Raw genomic sequence first — 19,105 nt, 5'->3', positions numbered from 1 at the left:
CACGGTGGCGTATTGAAAACCTACACACGCCTACGTCTGCGAATTTACTGGCGTGGAATGTGCCGCTTGGTACGACATTTCGCGAGAGCTTGCGAATCTTGTCAGCGCCGAAAACCTCCTCAGAAGTCCCCTGTTTCGTTGCAGCTGTTATCCTGTCCTGCTCGTCCGTTTGACCGCGTTGTCATAGATCATATGGCCCTCTTCCTACTACTGCCGCTGGAAACCGGTGGATTATCGTGGCAGTAGACCTACTTACTCCCTACACTTAAACATCACCATTACCCTCTGCCTCAGCAAGAGACGTTGCTTTGTTTCTTCTCAACAACTTGATTCTTCGGCACGGGACTCCGAAGGAACTACGCAGTGACCGCGGAAGCGTTTTCTTGTCCGAAACCCTACAATAAACACACACACACACAACACACACACACACACACACACACACACACACACACACACACACACACACACACACACACACACAGATCATCACAGAAAGCCAAACTATATATGCTAATCTTGACTGGCGATTTTAATTTACCGAACATAGGCTGTACGACCTTTTCGCATTCTACTAACACCATTGAACAAACTGATATTTTCATTGCTTTTCTCTCTCTGTAGGTATTTAATGATTTTATGAAGTTCACAATGGTTCATGCTCAATTTTTATTTTTTTGCAAATGGTGCTGCATACGAAAACGTCGAGTACTACGCAACGACAGGTGTTTTTCATCTGCTGTGCTCACGTTGATGAACGCAGACTTTGATCACCGAGATACTCTCAGGTTATTTTTTTCTAATGCACACATTGGTATATTATTGATATGTTCGATTTTCACTATGACCCCTTTAGAAATGTTAATGGTAGTGTGAATGAGTTATGGCTATTTTTCAAAGGTAGCGTCTTTCAGTGCACTGAACACTTTGTTGCAAAAACCGCGAAAAAGTCTGCAAGGTATAATACAAAATACGTTCTGTTTGGGCTAGGTGGTAGTAATTTCTTGCAAACATAGCGCAAATAAAGACAAGGACAAAGAATAAACATCAAAGTTCATGGAATGCCAAGCAAACATCGCGTACTATCAGGCAGACAATGAGAGAACACAGACCATTGCAGAAGCTAAACAAATGCTGTATACTCATAGATAGTTCATGACATCGGCTTAAGAAGTAAAAGAGGCGTAGCTTATAAGAAAGGCCTTAGCGCACCTTCTATCAATTTTACTTGAGAGCGAGTCTCAATTCCTGGATGGCCACGTTAACATTTTTGCATGCTTTTCACAAGCACCCGGTTGCTGTTTGATTCGGAACGAGATCACGTCTAGTATTTGTTTTTATTCCTTCGTGTTACTTTTCTCGATATCCTTACTCTCCATAATTGCTTTTCCATACGCCCATTCTCGTCTCACCTGTTTCATCTCACATCAATGTTTTAGCCTTGTGCACTCCTGTTTTTAGAGTTTTTCTTGGTTTCCCTCTCCATTTTCTTATTTTATCAATTATTGCGTTTCTTTTTTTTCATTTCCGAATTTTTCGTCCTTTTGTTTTTGTTGTTCTTTTTACTTCCTGAACTCTAATTTTCAATTGGTTTCTATTCTTTCCCTAAATTGTTAAATTTTTACACTTTCTTCTTGCTTTTTAACTTGACCTTTTGTTATGACTTTTAGCTGTCGTTAACGTGTCTTGTTTTTATATGATTCGCCCTCCACTTTGCCATCTTTAATCTCTTCACCTCATTTTCTTTTAGCATGGAGCTTTGTACACTCCCGTTTCATCTTATTATATTTCTTGCCTGTTTCTTCTTTTGTTTTAGCGTAAAAGTCTTGCACACTCCTTTTCATATTTTCTACTTTTCACGTCACCTTTATTCTGGTTGTTTTCATCATTTCACCCGTTTTTAATGTAGGGTTTTATTATTTTGTGGTAAACCTTTAGGGCTAAGGGCTTTCAAAGGTGATTCGTGTAACAGGGCGTGTCTCCTGTTTGTTTGGGACTACCGGCACCGTGCGTTTATGTTCTATTTCCCTTTTTCTTTTTCCACCAAGTGTTATTTTGATCGTGCTGTGCGCATGCTCACCGATTGATACTGGCAATGGTTCCTATATATTCGATGTGATAGTTTTTCCTAAATAAAGTTAGCGCCTGTCTTGTTTCGATGGAGGCGAAACGAAGAGGCGTCGTGTGCTGTGCGATGTCAGCGCACGTTAAAGATCCCCAGGTGGTCTAAATTACCCCGTAGCCCTCCACTACGGCTCCTCTTTCTCTCTTTCCACTTTCACTCCCACCTTCCTCCCTTCCCTTACGGCGCGGGTGCGGTGTCCACAGAAATCAAGTGAGACACTTACCGCGCCTTTCCCTTCCTATAAATAAATCAGTTTTTTAAAATAAGTTTTTTCCACCGATATAGGAGGCCCCCTACTCCCCGCCCCCGGCACGCAGGCCTATGGGACGGAGGATGTGACGTCCCACAACCAGAAGTAGAGCCGAAAAAGGGCATAGGAAGGGATTGGCGCGCAATTTGAAAGTACCAAAGACTAAAATAGGCAAAACAAGAAGTGAAAAATAACTAGAAGCAACCAACAGCAGCATCCGTGTTTTCGCATTAATCCAATGCAGATTCTTAAACCATATGCTGTGTGGTTGTGCATCGAGCAACGCCTACGCCAAGAACATTGGGACAAAGTGTTAAAGAGTGCTTCACTACATGATCAGCTTCGGGCTCTGTGTGCCGACGTGGGAGCTGCCCTCTACACCTGGCGCCTAGCCGAGTGTCCTTCAGGGCCCCTACTGTGGGAAATAAAGTTTTACCAAACCAAAATGCAGATTCTGCAGTGCTCTTTAATTTTTCCTTCCTCTTCCACCAATTTGCCGTCAATTTCCTGTATAGGCAGCAAAAACTCTCGGGCAAGATAAATGTTTTTGTGAAGCGCTATGCAGAGTGGTGTTCGAAGTGTGTTTTGTTTAACAAGTTAATAAATGACAGGAAAGCCCCCCCAGGAAGAATCTAACCAATTCATAAAACAGAACGCCGGTTCAGAACTGCCGCTCTATTATTAAAAATCGCATGGTCACGGGACTAAGAAGAAGGAAAAGACACACGTCTTTTCCTTTTTCGTAGTCCTGTGTCCATGCGCTGTTTCATAAAAAAAAAAAAAGCATAACCATGCAACTCGCCCAAACTGCCGTTCTACTAAACCTTTAGAACATATTATTCGTAAACAGCAGATTTTGTTGAACAAAACCATTTTGTACATGGGTTTAGACGTGGATTTTCTCAGCTTATAACTCAGCTAGTGCTAATTATACACGAGTTTGCGCAGGTAATACAGGAAGCTCAGCAGAACTGTGATAGTTTCGCATAACCAGCTTCCTTACAAACTAGCTTACGTACTCAAAAATGACAAACCGCTTTCATAGATTGAAGAAACCGTAGTCAGTATTTGGTAATAAACCATTATTCTTCCGCTCCAGTTCCTGTTGATTAATGATATTAATATTGCTGAAGATCCGGTTAAATAACGACTTCACCAAGGTAATAGCATGGTGGGTGAATGAGGTTCGCATGGGTCAAGTGGATGCAGCAAAGGACCGGTTTAATTGAAGCATGGTGTGATCAATGACAATTACAATAAAACAGTGTTCATGCGTGTAAAACACTCCTCTCCTGTTTAACCACACCACTAATAATACTGCTCCAACTCAAGGCCACATTTGCAATATGGCCTTCGCATCTGCAATAATCTCTCTTGGACAGATCACATTGACAACGTCAGCACTAATTCCCTCCGTAAATTATTTTTCCTCGGACGTGCTCTGAAGCTCGTCTACAATTCCTTTCATATAAGACCATTATTCGCCCCATGTTAAAATACGCTGTCATAATCTGGAATCATTTTTCCAAATCTAGCATTGCTAAATTAGACAAAGTTCGAAAGAAACCAGTATGAGTTATCTACAATTCATTTAGCCACACATCTTTCACTGTTCTTATTAACCAGCATCCCAGCCCCCCACAACATCTGTCATCTTATATTACTCTCAATTTAAAGGCCAGTACAATATTGACAAAATCAATATTATATCGTTCTACTCTGGGCTCAACACAAGACAATGACGTTACACCATTACAAGCACGAATTATTGCCTGTGAATGCCCCTTTTCCCCCAAAACAATTACAGACTGCAATAATCTCGCTAATGATGCAGTAACAAAAGCTTGACTAAAGGAGGCTATGCTAAAACGTGTCGAAAACCACCTTTTTTTTTTCTTATATTTTCTGTACCGCTACATCACTTTTGCAACTTTGCTATATTTATATTCTTCCTTATGTTGCTTGCAGTATACATGTATTTCTGTATTGCGTGCCCACCTTGCTAAGGTCTTGTAAAATATTGCAGTGCCGATAAATAAATAAATAAAAAGCAGCAATTTGCACTGTTTAGACAAAACGTCCGGCTGCGTCCACAGTGCTAGCTGTCATATCCTGTACTTCCCATCGCTGTAGCTTAATTTCTTAGGGCCTCAGATTATTAAGGCAAGGGATCGATCTTGGCCGTGTTTCAACGGATGGGAAACGCCCTGCGGTGACGCGGTTCGACCTCGGTTGGTTTCCCCTTCACTGGCATTCCCATATCCTGAGGTACCACTCGACGTTAAACCTCCATGTCTAGACGCGGAGATTGACAATCTGGTGAAATAAGGTTACGAGAAATCGCGCAAGGAACTCATTTCAGTAAGCTCTAGCATAACTTCGGCAAAGAAGGGGTCGGTATGCCAAAACTTTGAGAGATATATAACGCACCCAGCACACGCTGGGCAACGTTTTGTAACACGCAATAATGACGAGAGCGCGGCGGCTGACGCCGAGCGGCACTGCGGCGTGACGCAGGCCGAGCAAAGGGGAAGGAGCTGGCCCGCAGAGAAGCGCTCCATACGTCAATCCGCTTGGGCAGTGTCCAAGAACGCCGCGGCGCCTGTCAAAGGGCGTAGATCGCTTTTTGTCAGAGTAACGCTTTGAGGCGCTATACGTCGCCGCCACGCCAGTGAAGAAGATGCGGTCTTGTCTCGGCAGGTGCCCCGCGCACTACCAGTGTCCCGCACTCAAAGCACAGTTAGACTAAATGAATAAGGCGGGACGGACTAGACTAAATGGACAGCTCCGTGTCGCCGGCCCGCCTCTGGACCAAACGCAATATTTTTGGGACCGCATAACGCTGCCTATCATCCGTCAGGAAGAAAAGCATAGCAGCTCCAATCTGCGCTGTCGATGAAGAGAACGGTGGGTCCCTGCTACGTCCGGTTACATTGCGAACCGCCTTGATGTCTGAAGTGCTACAATATCGCCCTTTTACGACAGGGTTTCGCGCACCGGACGTCTATAGGCCAGAACACAGTCAAGTCCTTTACGTCCCTTTCTGACTGGCTGGCGTTTGAAAAAGCACAATCTGCAATGAGCAAAAATACTGCTCTCACATCGTAGGCCTTCCCAAGGAATACATTTTTGGCGACAGCAACACGACAACGACTCCCCTCCCCCCCTTAAGCTATGGCAACATGTTCAAGTTCAGATTCACGTTAAGCGATAGGAAGCGCGCAGAGTGAGAAATAACTCAAGTTACCGATATTCTAGTCAAAATTAAGAAGAAGAAATGGGTAGGACATGTATTGCGAAGACGGGATAACCGATGGTCTACAAGAGTAACCAATTGGATGCCAAGGAAAAGAAAGCGTAGCAAGAGGCGGCAAAAAATTTAGTGGGTGGATGAGATTAAGAAATTCCCAGGGGTCAGGTGGATGCAGCTAGCACAGGGCCAGGTTAATTGGAGGAAAATGGGAGAGACCTCCGCCCAGCAGTGGGTATAGTCAGGCTGATGATGTTGAAGAAAAAGAGTCAATGAAAGGGAAAGAAGGAGGAAAGAAAGGGATCCCAAGGGAGAAGAGGCAAAGAAGCAAAGCACTCACCGCAGCCATGAGAGTGAGTATGTAATGCTTGAGGTTCTTGCCGTGGTACCGCGCCATCTTGCTGTCGGCTGCCACCAGCACTTCGACATGCTGCTCGATGGAGTAGGAACGCTTGCGACGCCGCCTCCGTTGGCTCCCAGTCCACGAGGTAAAAAGCTCGCCCTCGGGTTCTCCTGCGAACAGATGAGAAGAACCAGCGTGGACGACCAGGAAGAGTGGCTTATTACTAAATAATCAAAAAGAAGGAAAAAAGTGTTGCCGGAAGCGGCAACTGATATCTAAAAAATCTGAAGCACCCGAGCGGTGGAAAGCGAGGGGAACTTTGTACATTATTTACAAAATACAAAAGGTCAACGAGTTCGCGTCGCTCCCGCGCAAGTGTCCGAGCACAGTCCACAAATACCTGCGCGCGAGCGGCCACCACATTTGTTAACAACATAGTTAAATGGGTATACAGACATAAAGTGCAGCATCGCAAAAGAGAAACAAATTTAATGTCCCATGACGACATCCGGGTCACGTATACAAGGATATCTCGGCTCATGAGGCATCCATGGTGCGCGCACGTGCTCGGACCGTTGATAATCACTGACATCAGTTGCCCACCTTCGTTTTAAAAACTTGTAACCAAGCATTTTTGAATGATTACTGAACATACGCTGTGTGTAACGAACTTGAGCCTTTACGTAACCATGGACACGATATTTATTTCTGAGACAGGCATCGAACACGCGTGAATACCGATCGAGGCGCATAACTGTCATGCCCGCCAACGATCATCTGAGTTCAACTACACATACAACGCGAGCGTCCGCAGACGTGGCGTACCTGCTCACATACAGGGAGAAATTTTCTCCCCTATACGGCCACTACCAACAGTGAGCACATTTCGCACTTTATTCGTACAATATATGCACAGACATGCTTCTTTACCCACCAGTAGACCAGACGAAGACAAGTCCACTTGTCGAAACGTTGGCTCATCTGCGAACTGAGGCGCACCCCATTTAACCTTGTTCAGTTCTTCATATCTTTTACCCACATATGTCACATAAGTCGCAAATTAACCGGGTCATTTGCTAGGGTGCATCCACTTCAATCCTGCTAACTTGATACGAGTACGCATTTTCATTTTTGATAGGTGGCACATAGATGCGTTCGTCAACAAGCAATATTGTTTAGACTGGAAACGTACCGACTAGAGGCCTTACATATGTAGCAAATTAACCCGGTTATTTGCCAGGGTGCATCCACTTCAACCCCGCTAACTTGATAAGAGTATGCATTTTCATTTTTGATAGGTAGCATATATATATGCGTTCGTGTACCAACAATCTTCTTTAGACTGGCAATACACCAATTAGATGCCTCACATATGTCGTAAATTAACCCGATCATTTGCCAGGGTGCATCCACTTTAACCCAGCTAACTTCATAAGAGTATGCATTTTCATTTTTGATAGGTAGCATATATATGCGTTCGTGTACCAACAATCTTGTTTAGACTGGCAATGTACCGACTAGAGGCCTCACATATGTAGCAAATTAACCCGGTTATTTGCCAGGGTGCATCTACTTCAACCCCGCCAACCTGATAAAAGTATGCATTTTCATTTTTGATAGGTAGCATATATATTCGTTCGTGTGCCAACAATCTTGTTTAGACTGGCAATGTACCGACTAGAGGCCTCACATATGTAGCAAATTAACCCGGTTATTTGCCAGGGTGCATCCACTTCAACCCCGCTAACTTGATAAGAGTATGCATTTTCATTTTTGATAGGTAGCATATATAAGCGTTCGTGTACCAACAATCTTGTTTAGACTGGCAATGTACCGACTAGAGGCCTCACATATGTAGCAAATTAACCCGGTTATTTGCCAGGGTGCATCCACTTCAACCCCGCTAACTTGATAAGAGTATGCATTTTCATTTTTGATAGGTAGCATATATATGCGTTCGTGTGCCAACAATCTTCTTTAGACTGGCAATACACCAATTAGATGCCTGACATATGTCGCAAATTAACCCGGTCATTTGCCAGGGTGCATCTACTTCAACCCGGCTAACCTGATAAAAGTATGCATTTTCATTTTTGATAGGTAGCATATATATGCGTTCGTGTACCAACAATCTTGTTTAGACTGGCAATGTACCGACTAGAGGCCTGACATATGTAGCAAATTAACCCGGTTATTTGCAGGGTGCATCCACATTAACCCCGCTAACTTGATAAGAGTATGCATTTTCATTTTTGATAGGTAGCATATATAAGTGTTCGTGTACCAAGAATCTTGTTTAGACTGGCAATGTACCGACTAGTGGTCTCACATATGTAGCAAATTAACCCGGTTATTTGCCAGGGTGCATCTACTTCAACCCGGCTAACCTGATAAAAGTATGCATTTTCATTTTTGATAGGTAGCATATATATGCGTTCGTGTACCAACAATCTTGTTTAGACTGGCAATGTACCGACTAGAGGCCTGACATATGTAGCAGATTAACCCGGTTATTTGCAGGGTGCATCCACATTAACCCCGCTAACTTGATAAGAGTATGCATTTTCATTTTTGATAGGTAGCATATATAAGTGTTCGTGTACCAAGAATCTTGTTTAGACTGGCAATACACCAATTAGATGCCTCACATATGTCGCAAATTAACCCGGTCATTTGCCAGGGTGCATCCACTTTAACCCCGCTAACTTGATAAGAGTATGCATTCTCATTTTTGATAGGTAGCATATATATGCGTTCGTGTACCAACAATCTTCTTTAGACTGGCAATACACCAATTAGATGCCTCACATATGTCGCAAATTAACCCGGACATTTGCCAGGGTGCATCCACATTAACCCCGCTAAATTGGTAAGAGTATGCATTTCCATTTTTGATAGGTAGCATATATATGCGTTCGTGTGCCAACAACCTTGTTTAGACTGGCAATACATCAATTAGATGCCTCACATATGTAGCAAATTAACCCGATCATTTGGCAGGGTGCATCCACTTCAACCCCGCTAACTTGATAAGAGTATGCATTTTTATTTTTGATAGGTAGCATATATATATGCGTTCGTGTACCAACAATGTTGTTTAGACTGGCAATACATCAATTAGATGCCTCACATATGTAGCTAATTAATCCGGTCATTTGCCAGGGTGCATCCACTTCAACCCCGATAACTTGCTAATCTCGTCCGCCCACCTGCCGTCCCCATTCATGCTTGCTCGGAATCCAGTCTGTCGCCCTTTGTCTATGCCTATTCTTGATCTCGACTATAATAACTGGGGTTTATTCTCTCCGTCACTCTGCACTTTTTTTTTCTTTACAGAGCTCTCGGCGCTGTGCTCATTTTAAGGACCATTTTCTTTCGCCTCAATAGCCAGTAAGGTACAGCTCTTGAGAGATACTGACAAGCTACCATTCATGTTCTGATGACACTTGTAAATTCAATCTTCTAATTATTTGACATCCGAAGTTACGGTCATATAATAGGCGTAATACTTCCAGCGCCTCTGCTCACCGTAAACGGTACTTCCCTTTCGAGGCTTTGGGAGATTCGCTCTTGTGCATATTAATTTTTAGGCCTATCTGTTCTGCTTTCGTTGTCATCAATCATCATTTGCAATTCGTTGGCTTAGTTCAATAGCAAACTAATGTCACCAGCGAGTCACAGATCAGTGAGGTATTCGCCCCTACCTCTAACTGTTCCCAATCTAGACCTCTGAATGCCTCCTCTAAGCAAGCGACTAACATAAATAGCATATTGTACCCATTCTCATTTCTCCTCTCCACCAGCATGTGCAACGGGTAATGAGCACAGCAAGCGTATTGAGCAATCTAATGTGCAATCGAAGCAGTAATCATTTACCCTGTACGATGTGTTGATCAACTGATTATTTTTCGGGATGCATATCCTAAGAATCGAAAACCGGCCTAGGCGAACGCACGAACAGACAGCGCCTCATAAGAAGTTAAAACAAAACGTTTTCGTTTCACAAACAGGGCGGCGGACACGTCGCTCTTCCCTTATGTAATGTGCACACGAAAGAGGAAGACGAAGATTATTGCCAAAGGACGCGTTTCTCGTGCGCGCGGTCTGCCCGAGAACCACGCTCAGATTCGGATCCTTGGCGTAGGCTTGGCGTCCGTTGATGAGAGCGGGCTTCCTTCGAGGCTTCCCTTCAACTCCTTCGCAGGCACGCAACACCGAAGCACTCACTAGGCGTGACATCAATTCAGCAAGAGGACGGAATGATCCAGGTAATAGGGTTACCTCTGTCGCAGCAATAGGCGTAGAGCAAGTATCGGCTTACACGGCGGTTTCCCCAGCTCACTGTCCCTTTATTTCGGCCAACTGCAGCTCAGGCGCTTTCCCGACCGACGCCACGTGCCGCGGCAGGCGATAATCTATTTCTTCCGTTTCTTACCATTTGATAAACAACCAGTCACTTGGGCGCAACTCTTGTGGCAGCAGCTGCACCGCGCTCCTACCATTCGCTGCTATATATGATGAAACTATCGCTCGCTATCACGCGTGCCTTGCGCTGTCGTCGTCCCGGTTTGTATTTTGGAGACCGGCAGCGCACAAGAATTTCCCGTTTTTGTTGAAATCCGGGTACCGACATCAGCTACTCCGATGTGCCTCCCGGAGGAAGCCCCCTGTTGACCACAGACACCGCTTTGGCGCAGAAAACACCAGGAGCACCGCCACCAGTGCCCAGTGCTGCGCGTGCCTCGTCGGAGAGCGAGAGCAGTGAGAGCGCTTCAAGCACCGAATCGTACAGCAGCGGCGGCAGCATCCGCGAGTACGACGGGGCCATACTGGAGACGACCAGCACCTCGTCCAGCAGCGCGGCCATCGAAGCGCGAAGGAAGAGGCGCCTCTACAGCGACACCGTCTACCCTGCAACGGGGGTCCGCAGGAAGAGGTCCTCCTCCGTGGACGCCGGCGTTGGGACCGAGGAAGAGCGGTGAGCTTACGGGAAAGAAAAGTATTTGCCCCACACTTGAGCCGCGCCGTAAGGGAGTGAAAAAGCTGCCGGAATGGAGGGCTGCTGAAAATGTTCGACCGGCTATTGAGGGTGCGCGTGGCTGGAAACCTAGAGAGCGTCTACGGAGCGCCTGTTCCAGCTTGGGATCCATAATACAATAGGGGAGCTGATTGAGGCCCACAGAACAAGCCAAATTGCTAGGCGGTCGGTGACCAGCACCGGCAGGCAAGTCCTCCGAGACCTCAATCTAGGGCTTCTAACCACCACAGAAAACAGAGTGGACATCCCGGAAGTGTGGAAAAATACTTTGACGGTTAAGCCGCTCCCCAAAAACATGAATTAATCAGGAGAGGCGTGAAGCCAAGGCAACATTTATACAAAATAACTATGGCAGTCAGACAGGCACATATTACGTGGATGCAGCGGGTCCCACCGAGGTTGGCATCTGCAGCATTACTGTTGTGCACGAAGGAAGGCAGGTGAACGGGCTCTCAGTAAAAATTAACGATGCGCTAATGTTGGAGGAAGTCGCGATTGCACTGGCCGCCACCCACTGCGACGCAGCCTACATAATGTCGGACTCGCAACATGCCTGCCGAAATTACGTGCGGGGTAGGATAGCGCCACTCGCCCGCTGAATATTATTGGCACATACAAAAAATTCAGATTCGGCTACTAGTAAAAAACAGGTTATTAGGGTGCCCGGTCACCAGGGGGTAGAGGGGAACGAGACCGCTCACGCGGCTGCGCGAGCGTTCCTCCCCCGGGGTTCCGCTCAATCCTCCGGTTCTACCGAGGCAACCACTAGAGGCAATCCCGCTCATAACTTATGCGGAAATTACAAATTATTTACGCCTCTGCAGGAGGGCACTCCCGGGACCCGCCAAAGGTCCCGACAGATCTGAGGAGTGCCACCTTAGACTGCTCCAAACCGGGTATTTTGTAAATGCCGCCATACTAAAACACATGGACCCGACATTCACGGGTAGGTGCAAATTCTGCGGGAAGTATGCTGAGTTTCTGACCTATACCACATGGTGTGGGCCTGCCAGCAAAATACAAAAATAAAAGCTATAAAACAGCCAACTAGGGAGGGCTGGGAGGCGGCCCTATCCAGCTTGGACCTGGAGGCCCAGCGTCTCCTGGTCCAGAGAGCTCGGGCAGCGGCGGCGGCCAGTGGCGTCCCGGAATAGGGTCTGCCACTCAGCTCCACAACCAAACGCACCTCCCTTTCCAAATCAAATCATCGTACATAAATGTTTTCTCCTCCTCCTGCAAGCCCATAGAGGCCTTCGCCCATTGTGGCGAAGGCTCTTTACCGACTGTGTATTTTGTATCTGTTGTGCATGTCGTGGTGCACTCGGTGCTGCGAAGCCTCATTTCTTGGTTCTCTCGTTTCTTGCAATTTTTGTCCTGACGAGGCAGCAGCGGTGGTGAGCCAGCTTCTTTTCCTCCTTACGTACTACACTGACATCGCACAGCCTTTCACCGGAACGCGGTGGGTTCAGTAGCTGAGCATTTAATAACAATTGTCAGCAAAGACGCTTTCCTAAATTGAAATGTGGTCGCTATAGAGTCCTGAAGCAATACGCGCAGGATATGGAGCACGCCATATGTGGAGCACTTCGGACCAAATTAGACCACCGGTTTGCATGCGGCCGAGACCACGGTCTGTGAGCTTTGATATGTGAGTCCCTATGTCTGATCTGATGAGTAGATCTAGCAGGCACTTTGTTTCTGCCGCGTATGGCACGCCTGCACTTTTGTGAGTCCGCTGCATCATGATGGGTACGATCGTAATTCCTAACACCGTGGCACCGTGGAGTGCGGGAGCGAGAGGACAGGTCTTCGAATGTTCTTGAGATCCCGGTTGTGGCGCAGCAATGGGAAGATCGACGCAGATTATTTAGAGAAAAAATGTCTCATATCACAGTAAAAATAATCACACCCTTGAAGGTGCATTTCGTGTCTATAACTCAAGCCCTCTAAAATAGGGTGCATTGATGTTGTGATGCATCCTTTTAATGGGCGATACGCTGCTTGCTGCACCCAATAAAAAGCGCATCAGTACTTCAAGGTACCCTTTCGTCGAGGGTGTGAGCTACAGACAGGCAAGGGTGCGAATTTTTACAGTAATGCTACAATGTCAAATTTTGCCATGAATTTTCGTTTCTCATGTGATTCTTTTTTTCTGCATAACAGAAATAACAAGTTCTGTCTGTACGCGGTGCTAACCATCGTCCTGACAGTGGGCACGGCCAGCGTCATCAGCATGTCGCTGCGGGTGGGCGACTCCGAGGGTGACGAACAGCACGAGTACATCATTCCTAAGCAGGCGACATCGCGACAGCCCCCCGAGTGCCGCTGCAACGGCGGCCAAAACGGTACAGCCGCCGAGCCGGACTCGACCTCAGGTCCCACCTTGGCCGCAGGAAAGTCCGCCGTACGGGCAGGCGCCGCAGCGGGCGAAGAAGCCGGCGGAGGCAGGACCATCGAGTCAGACGGTGCGCTGACGAAAAAATTAGCTCACAAGGCAACGCGTGCCTTCATGGCGTACAAGATCGGGCCGGGCAGACGCAGGCCCAGCGCCAAGGTGTCCACAGTGACGCCGCAAGAGAGCGTGTCGGCAGCATCCCCAAAGCAGGACTATCATCCTGGGACGCAGACCACGCGCGCACTCAATACACAAACGAGGAAGAGCGGGCAGTCCGTACGGCCCAACACGACAACCGGCACCCCACCGACGACCGTGGAAACCAAGAGGAAAGTGTCGAGTCCGACGGCTCCGTCCTCGCAAACGGTATCGAGAACGGAGCCCCGAGAGGCGACGGCCTGGGATTTGGGAAGGCCACTTGTGGGCATTCTCGGGGTGGGACAGCGTTTGAGAGCTGTCCGCAAGAAGGCCCCCCTGCCAAATGGCGCTAGAGCGCAAAGGTACAGCAGCAGGTGGGACAGCGGCGGAGGCGCGGCGACGGTGCGTCAATGACGTCGCCATGAAACGAACCGCTGGTTTAAGCGAACGCGGTAACAGAAAAACAGTTGTTAATAAAATGTACTAATTCATGCGCAGTCGTAATTTATTGTAGGGTGAGACCAATGCAAAATGAGTATGCAAAATGCAAAGCACTACTTGTCAGGCCTGATCACTAATCTTGTGCGACAAGGCACACTCGGCAAAACTTTAGCCATAGCAGAGTCATATAGTGTAGTACAATCCCACCCAGGGTCTCACGAATGAACACTGTCCACCATGGTGGACCTTTGGCTTCAACTGCACGTGGGCAGATTTGTGACCTACACGCTTTCGCAGATTTGCCGGTTTAACGGTCATTTTGTTTTATAACAGTGCACCTTTTACCGATTCGATAGCAGCGCATTATTTCAGCGCTGTGTATCGCTGCGCCCTTGAATAAAGCGAGCCGCTCGGATGGCGGCATCGAAACACCCTAAACTGAACGCTGGGAAAACAAACTTCATAAACCCAGCTTTACAAATGTGTGACATCACTTACACAGAACGGAAGGGAGACAAGATGGTTGCCTGCAAAACACAACCACCGACAACTCTACAGGAGAGCCTGTAACGTGAAACCTTAGCTTCGGAATCCCTCTATGGAACATGTCGCACCATTGCTGCTTGTGTTGCCCTCCTAAAAATGGTGCATCTTTTTCTTGGCCTTTCAAAATATGGCAAACGCCCGCATGGAAAGATTGGCATACACTCATAAGCGACAAGGATATTTTCTCTTCGCTAAAAGTAGAGAATGGAAGCCGCTGCAAGCAACATTGTCAATTACTGTCCCGCACACTCAGCGAGTCGCATATCTAATAACGTTGGGCCTGCCTTTGCCTACTATTAGTATTGCGACTTATAATTGCGACTGAGATCATAATAATTATTAGCAGCATCATAATCTCGTAAAGCCACGTGGTGGTGGTAGAAACTGTAATCACTGCCTGATTATAGCCGGTCGTGGCCCTTGTGGGTATGCGCCATTTTTATGAGGACAACAACAACAACAATAATTTATAAATATACAGACGGTTGGGGTCTGTGCCTCTGTATGTACTTGTGGCGAAACTGCTCGTGCTGGTCGGGCACAATCGCCATTTTCAAACATCTATCAGCCCGGGTCAACGTTACTAGATAACGTTGGCCCGGGCGGACGGCGCCTGCAGAGCTCCCAGCACCCACAGAAGCTAGGTCTGACGCCACAGCCATGGCGACGGACGACTCAAGGGGCCAGCCTGCCGCACTGCACTTATCCAGCCTTGGTCGGAACGTCCAATGTCACGGCGAATCCCTGCCCGGTCCCATTCAAGACACAAGCATAAGAACCGATCCTTGTGGCACCTCACCAAAACCACAACCACGGTGCGAGGCGTGGCTCTCAGTTGGTTTTCCACGACAGCGTCCCTGACAGCTCGGCGCATCCATGGTGGTATGCATTCTCTCTATTTTAAAGCGAGAGCATTACTAGCCACGTGAAAACTCGGTCGCCGGCGTGTGCACCCCAAAAAAGGCTTCAGGGCCCGGGTACGCGTCGTTTTCAGAAGTGTCGTCATCTGTCGTTATCTCGCTGGCATCGAGTCGCCTGATCGGTGCAAACACCAGAACCGGATGTCGGTTACTGCCACGTTCAGTTCCGGCGTTCCCACCAATATGATTCGACGTCAGGGAGATAACACTTCTGAAAACGACGTAAAGTGGTACTCCCCTGATAGGGCTGCGACAGGTAGGTCACCGCCGCTTGTGGCGGAGGCTATCCTGCCACAAAATTTTTTATCTCTTGTAGGCCGTCATAGCACCCGCCACCGCTTGTGGCGAACGACGGCTGTTGTTGCGGCGCGCGTCTTTCTCTCCCTCCTTTTCTTATCTATTTTCTCTTCTGTCTGCAAGCAGCAACGGAGGTGACTCATCTATAAAGCCAGTAGCAGGCCCGTGCATTTTCTTTTCCTTCTTCCTACAGCCACAACAACAACGACGTAAACTCGGAATACGGGCCCAGGTGTCCACAGAAACAAGTGCGACCACGCATTTCCTTTCCTTGAACCAGTTATTAAGGCGAATACCTTTCTAGAGTCATTGTGAAAAACAAATGGCAGAGGCTTAGCTTGGTTAAGCCCGGTAGGTTGCGAAAGCATCTTTAGCAGTAGGCGGCATCGTAGTCATGCGCACCGCCGTCTCTCACGGACGGCGCGAGTTGGTCGCCCAGCTTTGAGGCGTGACGTCACACAGAGGTCATGCGAAACGTCATTTCATGTGCACCGCCGTCGCACCGCAAAGGCTTGAAAGTGAAATTAGTATTGCTTTCGCAATAAAATTTCGGAGAGCACTTCAGAATGTGCAGTGGAGAAATGCAAAAGCCTGATCGTTGCTGCTGCACATCGCGCGGCCCTTGTGGAAAACGTCTCGTTGGCCGCATCACCGGCGTCCTATAATTGGTTAACAGGATAGGAAAGGCCCAGTCACTCGCGGAATCCTCACGACAATAATAATTGAACACTGTAGCCAAACGGGCGAGTTGGTGGAACATACTGAATGGAAAACAGCGCAAGAGACAACAAAGCAGAGAACCACAGGACGAGCGCTACAACTGAAAGTTTATTCAAAGCCAAAACACAGTATATGGGGAAAACTGGCCACCCTATCATAAGTACTTTCTGAGTACAAGTTAATGTCTGGTTAGTGCTAGTTAAACACCCCTTAACTATTAAAAGATGGTTAGTGATAGTTACGATGACCTCCAAATGCATGGGTTCTTATAGGCATCTGCTCAACTATTTTAGTATTAGTCGTAAATTATCATGAAAGTATCTTGAAAATGCCTTAAATCATGTTCCGAGATCATCCGATTGCTATTGATTAGGCATCGATTCAATGGTGATTGGCATAGGCCCATATAAGGCATGCATCCGAAACGCGGACACATCTTCGGACGACAGTATGAGGCATTAAAGGCTTTTGCCTTAATAGGCCATCAGTGACAACCATGCGAATCATGATATGCACCCGACCACGAAGGCGGAGCTGCGCCGGCTGCCAGCCTAAGTCATTGAACGCCGCGCTGACGATGGTGCGCATCTCCCTTCATATTTCTAAAGTCAGACGCTTCAATGGCACCGCGGTGAGCAGGGACTCTTCGTCAGACGAACGCTAGTAATCGGCAGGGAGTTCAGGAGACGCAGCATTAAAGCAGCGTCTGTGACACTGTCCTAACCAAGTAACCTGCGCAACGATTGCAACATGCGCTCTCAAAGGTTGTCATCGCTTAAGCCATAAATGGCGTGAGGCGCTGTCGAAACGAAATCAGTCTTTATACAGCGTTCATTTCGCTTCACACTTGGCATTCACCTACGGGGCCCGGCGACAATGTATGCATATGAAATTGTATGGCGCTCATTGTAAGCGAGGGACAGATACTGCGTCTTTCTTCAAGACTGTACCAGTGTGGCGATGCTGCACCGGCCAGCGGAATCATCTGGAGTAACCTATAGTGCTGAAACGTGGAGGCTAACCGAGAGGGTTCTACTTAAGTTGAGGGCAACGCAGACGGCTATGGAAAGAAAAATGGTAGGGGTAACATTAAGAGATAGGAAGCGTGCACAGTGGGTCAGAGAAATAACTCAAGTTACCGACATTCTAGTGGAAATTAAGAAGAAGAAATGGACATGGGCAGGACGTGTAGTGCGTGTATTGATTGACTGAATGTCCTTTATTGACATGGATGGGGGTAAAGGGGAGTAGACAGAATCTTCATTGTTTAGGTCGTCACTCAAATCCTATTGCTCTAACCAGGCCACTAAGCGAGACATGCTTGGCAAATATCATCTGTGTGTTAGCATCAGTTTCTAGAAGGGAACGGTAGTTCAGGCGGTAAGGTTTGATCTCGGAGCACCCAGTAGAAAAAGCAGGACAATCCCAGAGTAGATGAGATATGCCGCCGCGCGTTAGAGTCGTACAGTGGAGGCACGTAATCATTTCCTCTTTATACTGACGCCAGCGGGTCATAATACGTGGCGTGTAAGCCGCATGGGCGATGAGCTTATTCAAAGGGTGAGGTGGGTTTTTCGCGTAAAAGGTGGGTCTGGTGTGGCCACCTGCATGCGATGCTGACTGAGGCTACGAAGACTGGTCCGAGTATAGTGCATAAGGGCAAGACAAGGGGTGTGTTGCCCGCCCAAGGTCGAGTAAGGATGAAGCAAGGGGGGTGGGGAAGTAAATGTGGACATCCCACCTGCCAAGGCAGCCGCGGCGTGTGCCGCCGCATTGCCCCCTGATTCGTCCGTGTGACCTGGGGTCCACTGAATAACGACAGTTCTGGTCGCGGGTTGGTGGCGTTTAAGGAGGCGCTGTATGGCCGTAGCAGTTGCATCTTGTGAACCCGGAATAGCGATTTCCTTGTAAGCTTCATAGGAATCAGTAAGAATACGTATTGAACCAGTTCCGGTTCAATACGTAGTTCCAGCCCATAGATGAAAATTCGCTTGTAATCGATGCGTCGGTGTATATGTCAGTCGTATCAGGGATTCGCTCTTGTCGGTGCGGTGATGGGCAGCGAGGAGCTCACGGGGAATGACAAAATCGCGGTTTATAGGTCGGCGATGGAGGCGTGTGACTACTGGCATCTCCCGAGGGGGAAAAGAGATGCATACAGTGTGCTGGTGTTTTGTCGTTCCGCTGTTCATCCCAGGCCAGCAGGCGACGCCCTTGGACAGTGTTCTCTAGACGTATTTGATGACGCGTCTGTGACTCGGAAACGATGGTAGCGAGCGGTGGAAGAGCGGCCAAACGCTCAAGTTCGGCTATAGGAGTGAACTTAGGTAGACCGGTAATAGTACGTAGTGTTGCGCGATGAAGGCGTTCAACCTTAGCGAAGTCAGTCTTCGACAGTTGGAGGACGGGTGTGCCATACAGGAGTTTTCCGACCGCCGCTGCTCGGGCCATCGCACGGCAGGCATGTTGCCGCGCACCGCCGTGCCGGTTGGACAGGCGACGAATAGTGTGTAGCAGTACTGGCCAAAGGCGTTGTAGCTGATGAACCCATTTCTGGGGACTGTTGCAGCTTGAGATGGGCAGGCAAAGAATGCGGATTTGCCCATTTGAGGAGGTGATGGTGTTGCCTCCGATGTGAAGAT

The 19,105-nt window shown here is 47.7% G+C and overlaps 2 protein-coding genes across 6 annotated transcripts in view; one reads left to right on the top strand and one right to left on the bottom strand.

The window, feature by feature from the left end:
- Nucleotides 1-19,105, bottom strand: part of AdamTS-A (ADAM metallopeptidase with thrombospondin type 1 motif A) — a 638,686-nt gene that overhangs the window by 213,983 nt on the left and 405,598 nt on the right. For 4 of the 5 annotated variants that reach the window (XM_084579539.1, XM_084579541.1, XM_084579538.1 and 1 more), the window contains exon 4: nt 5,966-6,138. In XM_084579539.1, the coding sequence (XP_084435665.1) occupies nt 5,966-6,138 (173 nt within the window). Of the gene's footprint in view, nt 1-5,965; nt 6,139-19,105 lie in introns of those variants that run through there. The other variant, XM_084579542.1, reaches the window with a different exon arrangement.
- Nucleotides 10,228-13,998, top strand: LOC146180320 (uncharacterized). The gene is made up of 3 exons (XM_084579620.1): nt 10,228-10,236; nt 10,666-10,946; nt 13,170-13,998. The coding sequence occupies exons 1-3, from the start codon at nt 10,228-10,230 to the stop codon at nt 13,951-13,953; spliced, it is 1,074 nt and encodes a 357-aa protein (XP_084435746.1). The 3' UTR covers nt 13,954-13,998.

This window comes from Amblyomma maculatum, chromosome 9 (genome assembly GCF_055883805.1).
Source record: "Amblyomma maculatum isolate TAMU_Amacu chromosome 9, ASM5588380v1, whole genome shotgun sequence".
NCBI lineage: Eukaryota > Metazoa > Arthropoda > Arachnida > Ixodida > Ixodidae > Amblyomma > Amblyomma maculatum.
Note: the sequence above shows the minus strand (reverse complement) of the source record. Positions and strands in the feature narration are given on the sequence as shown.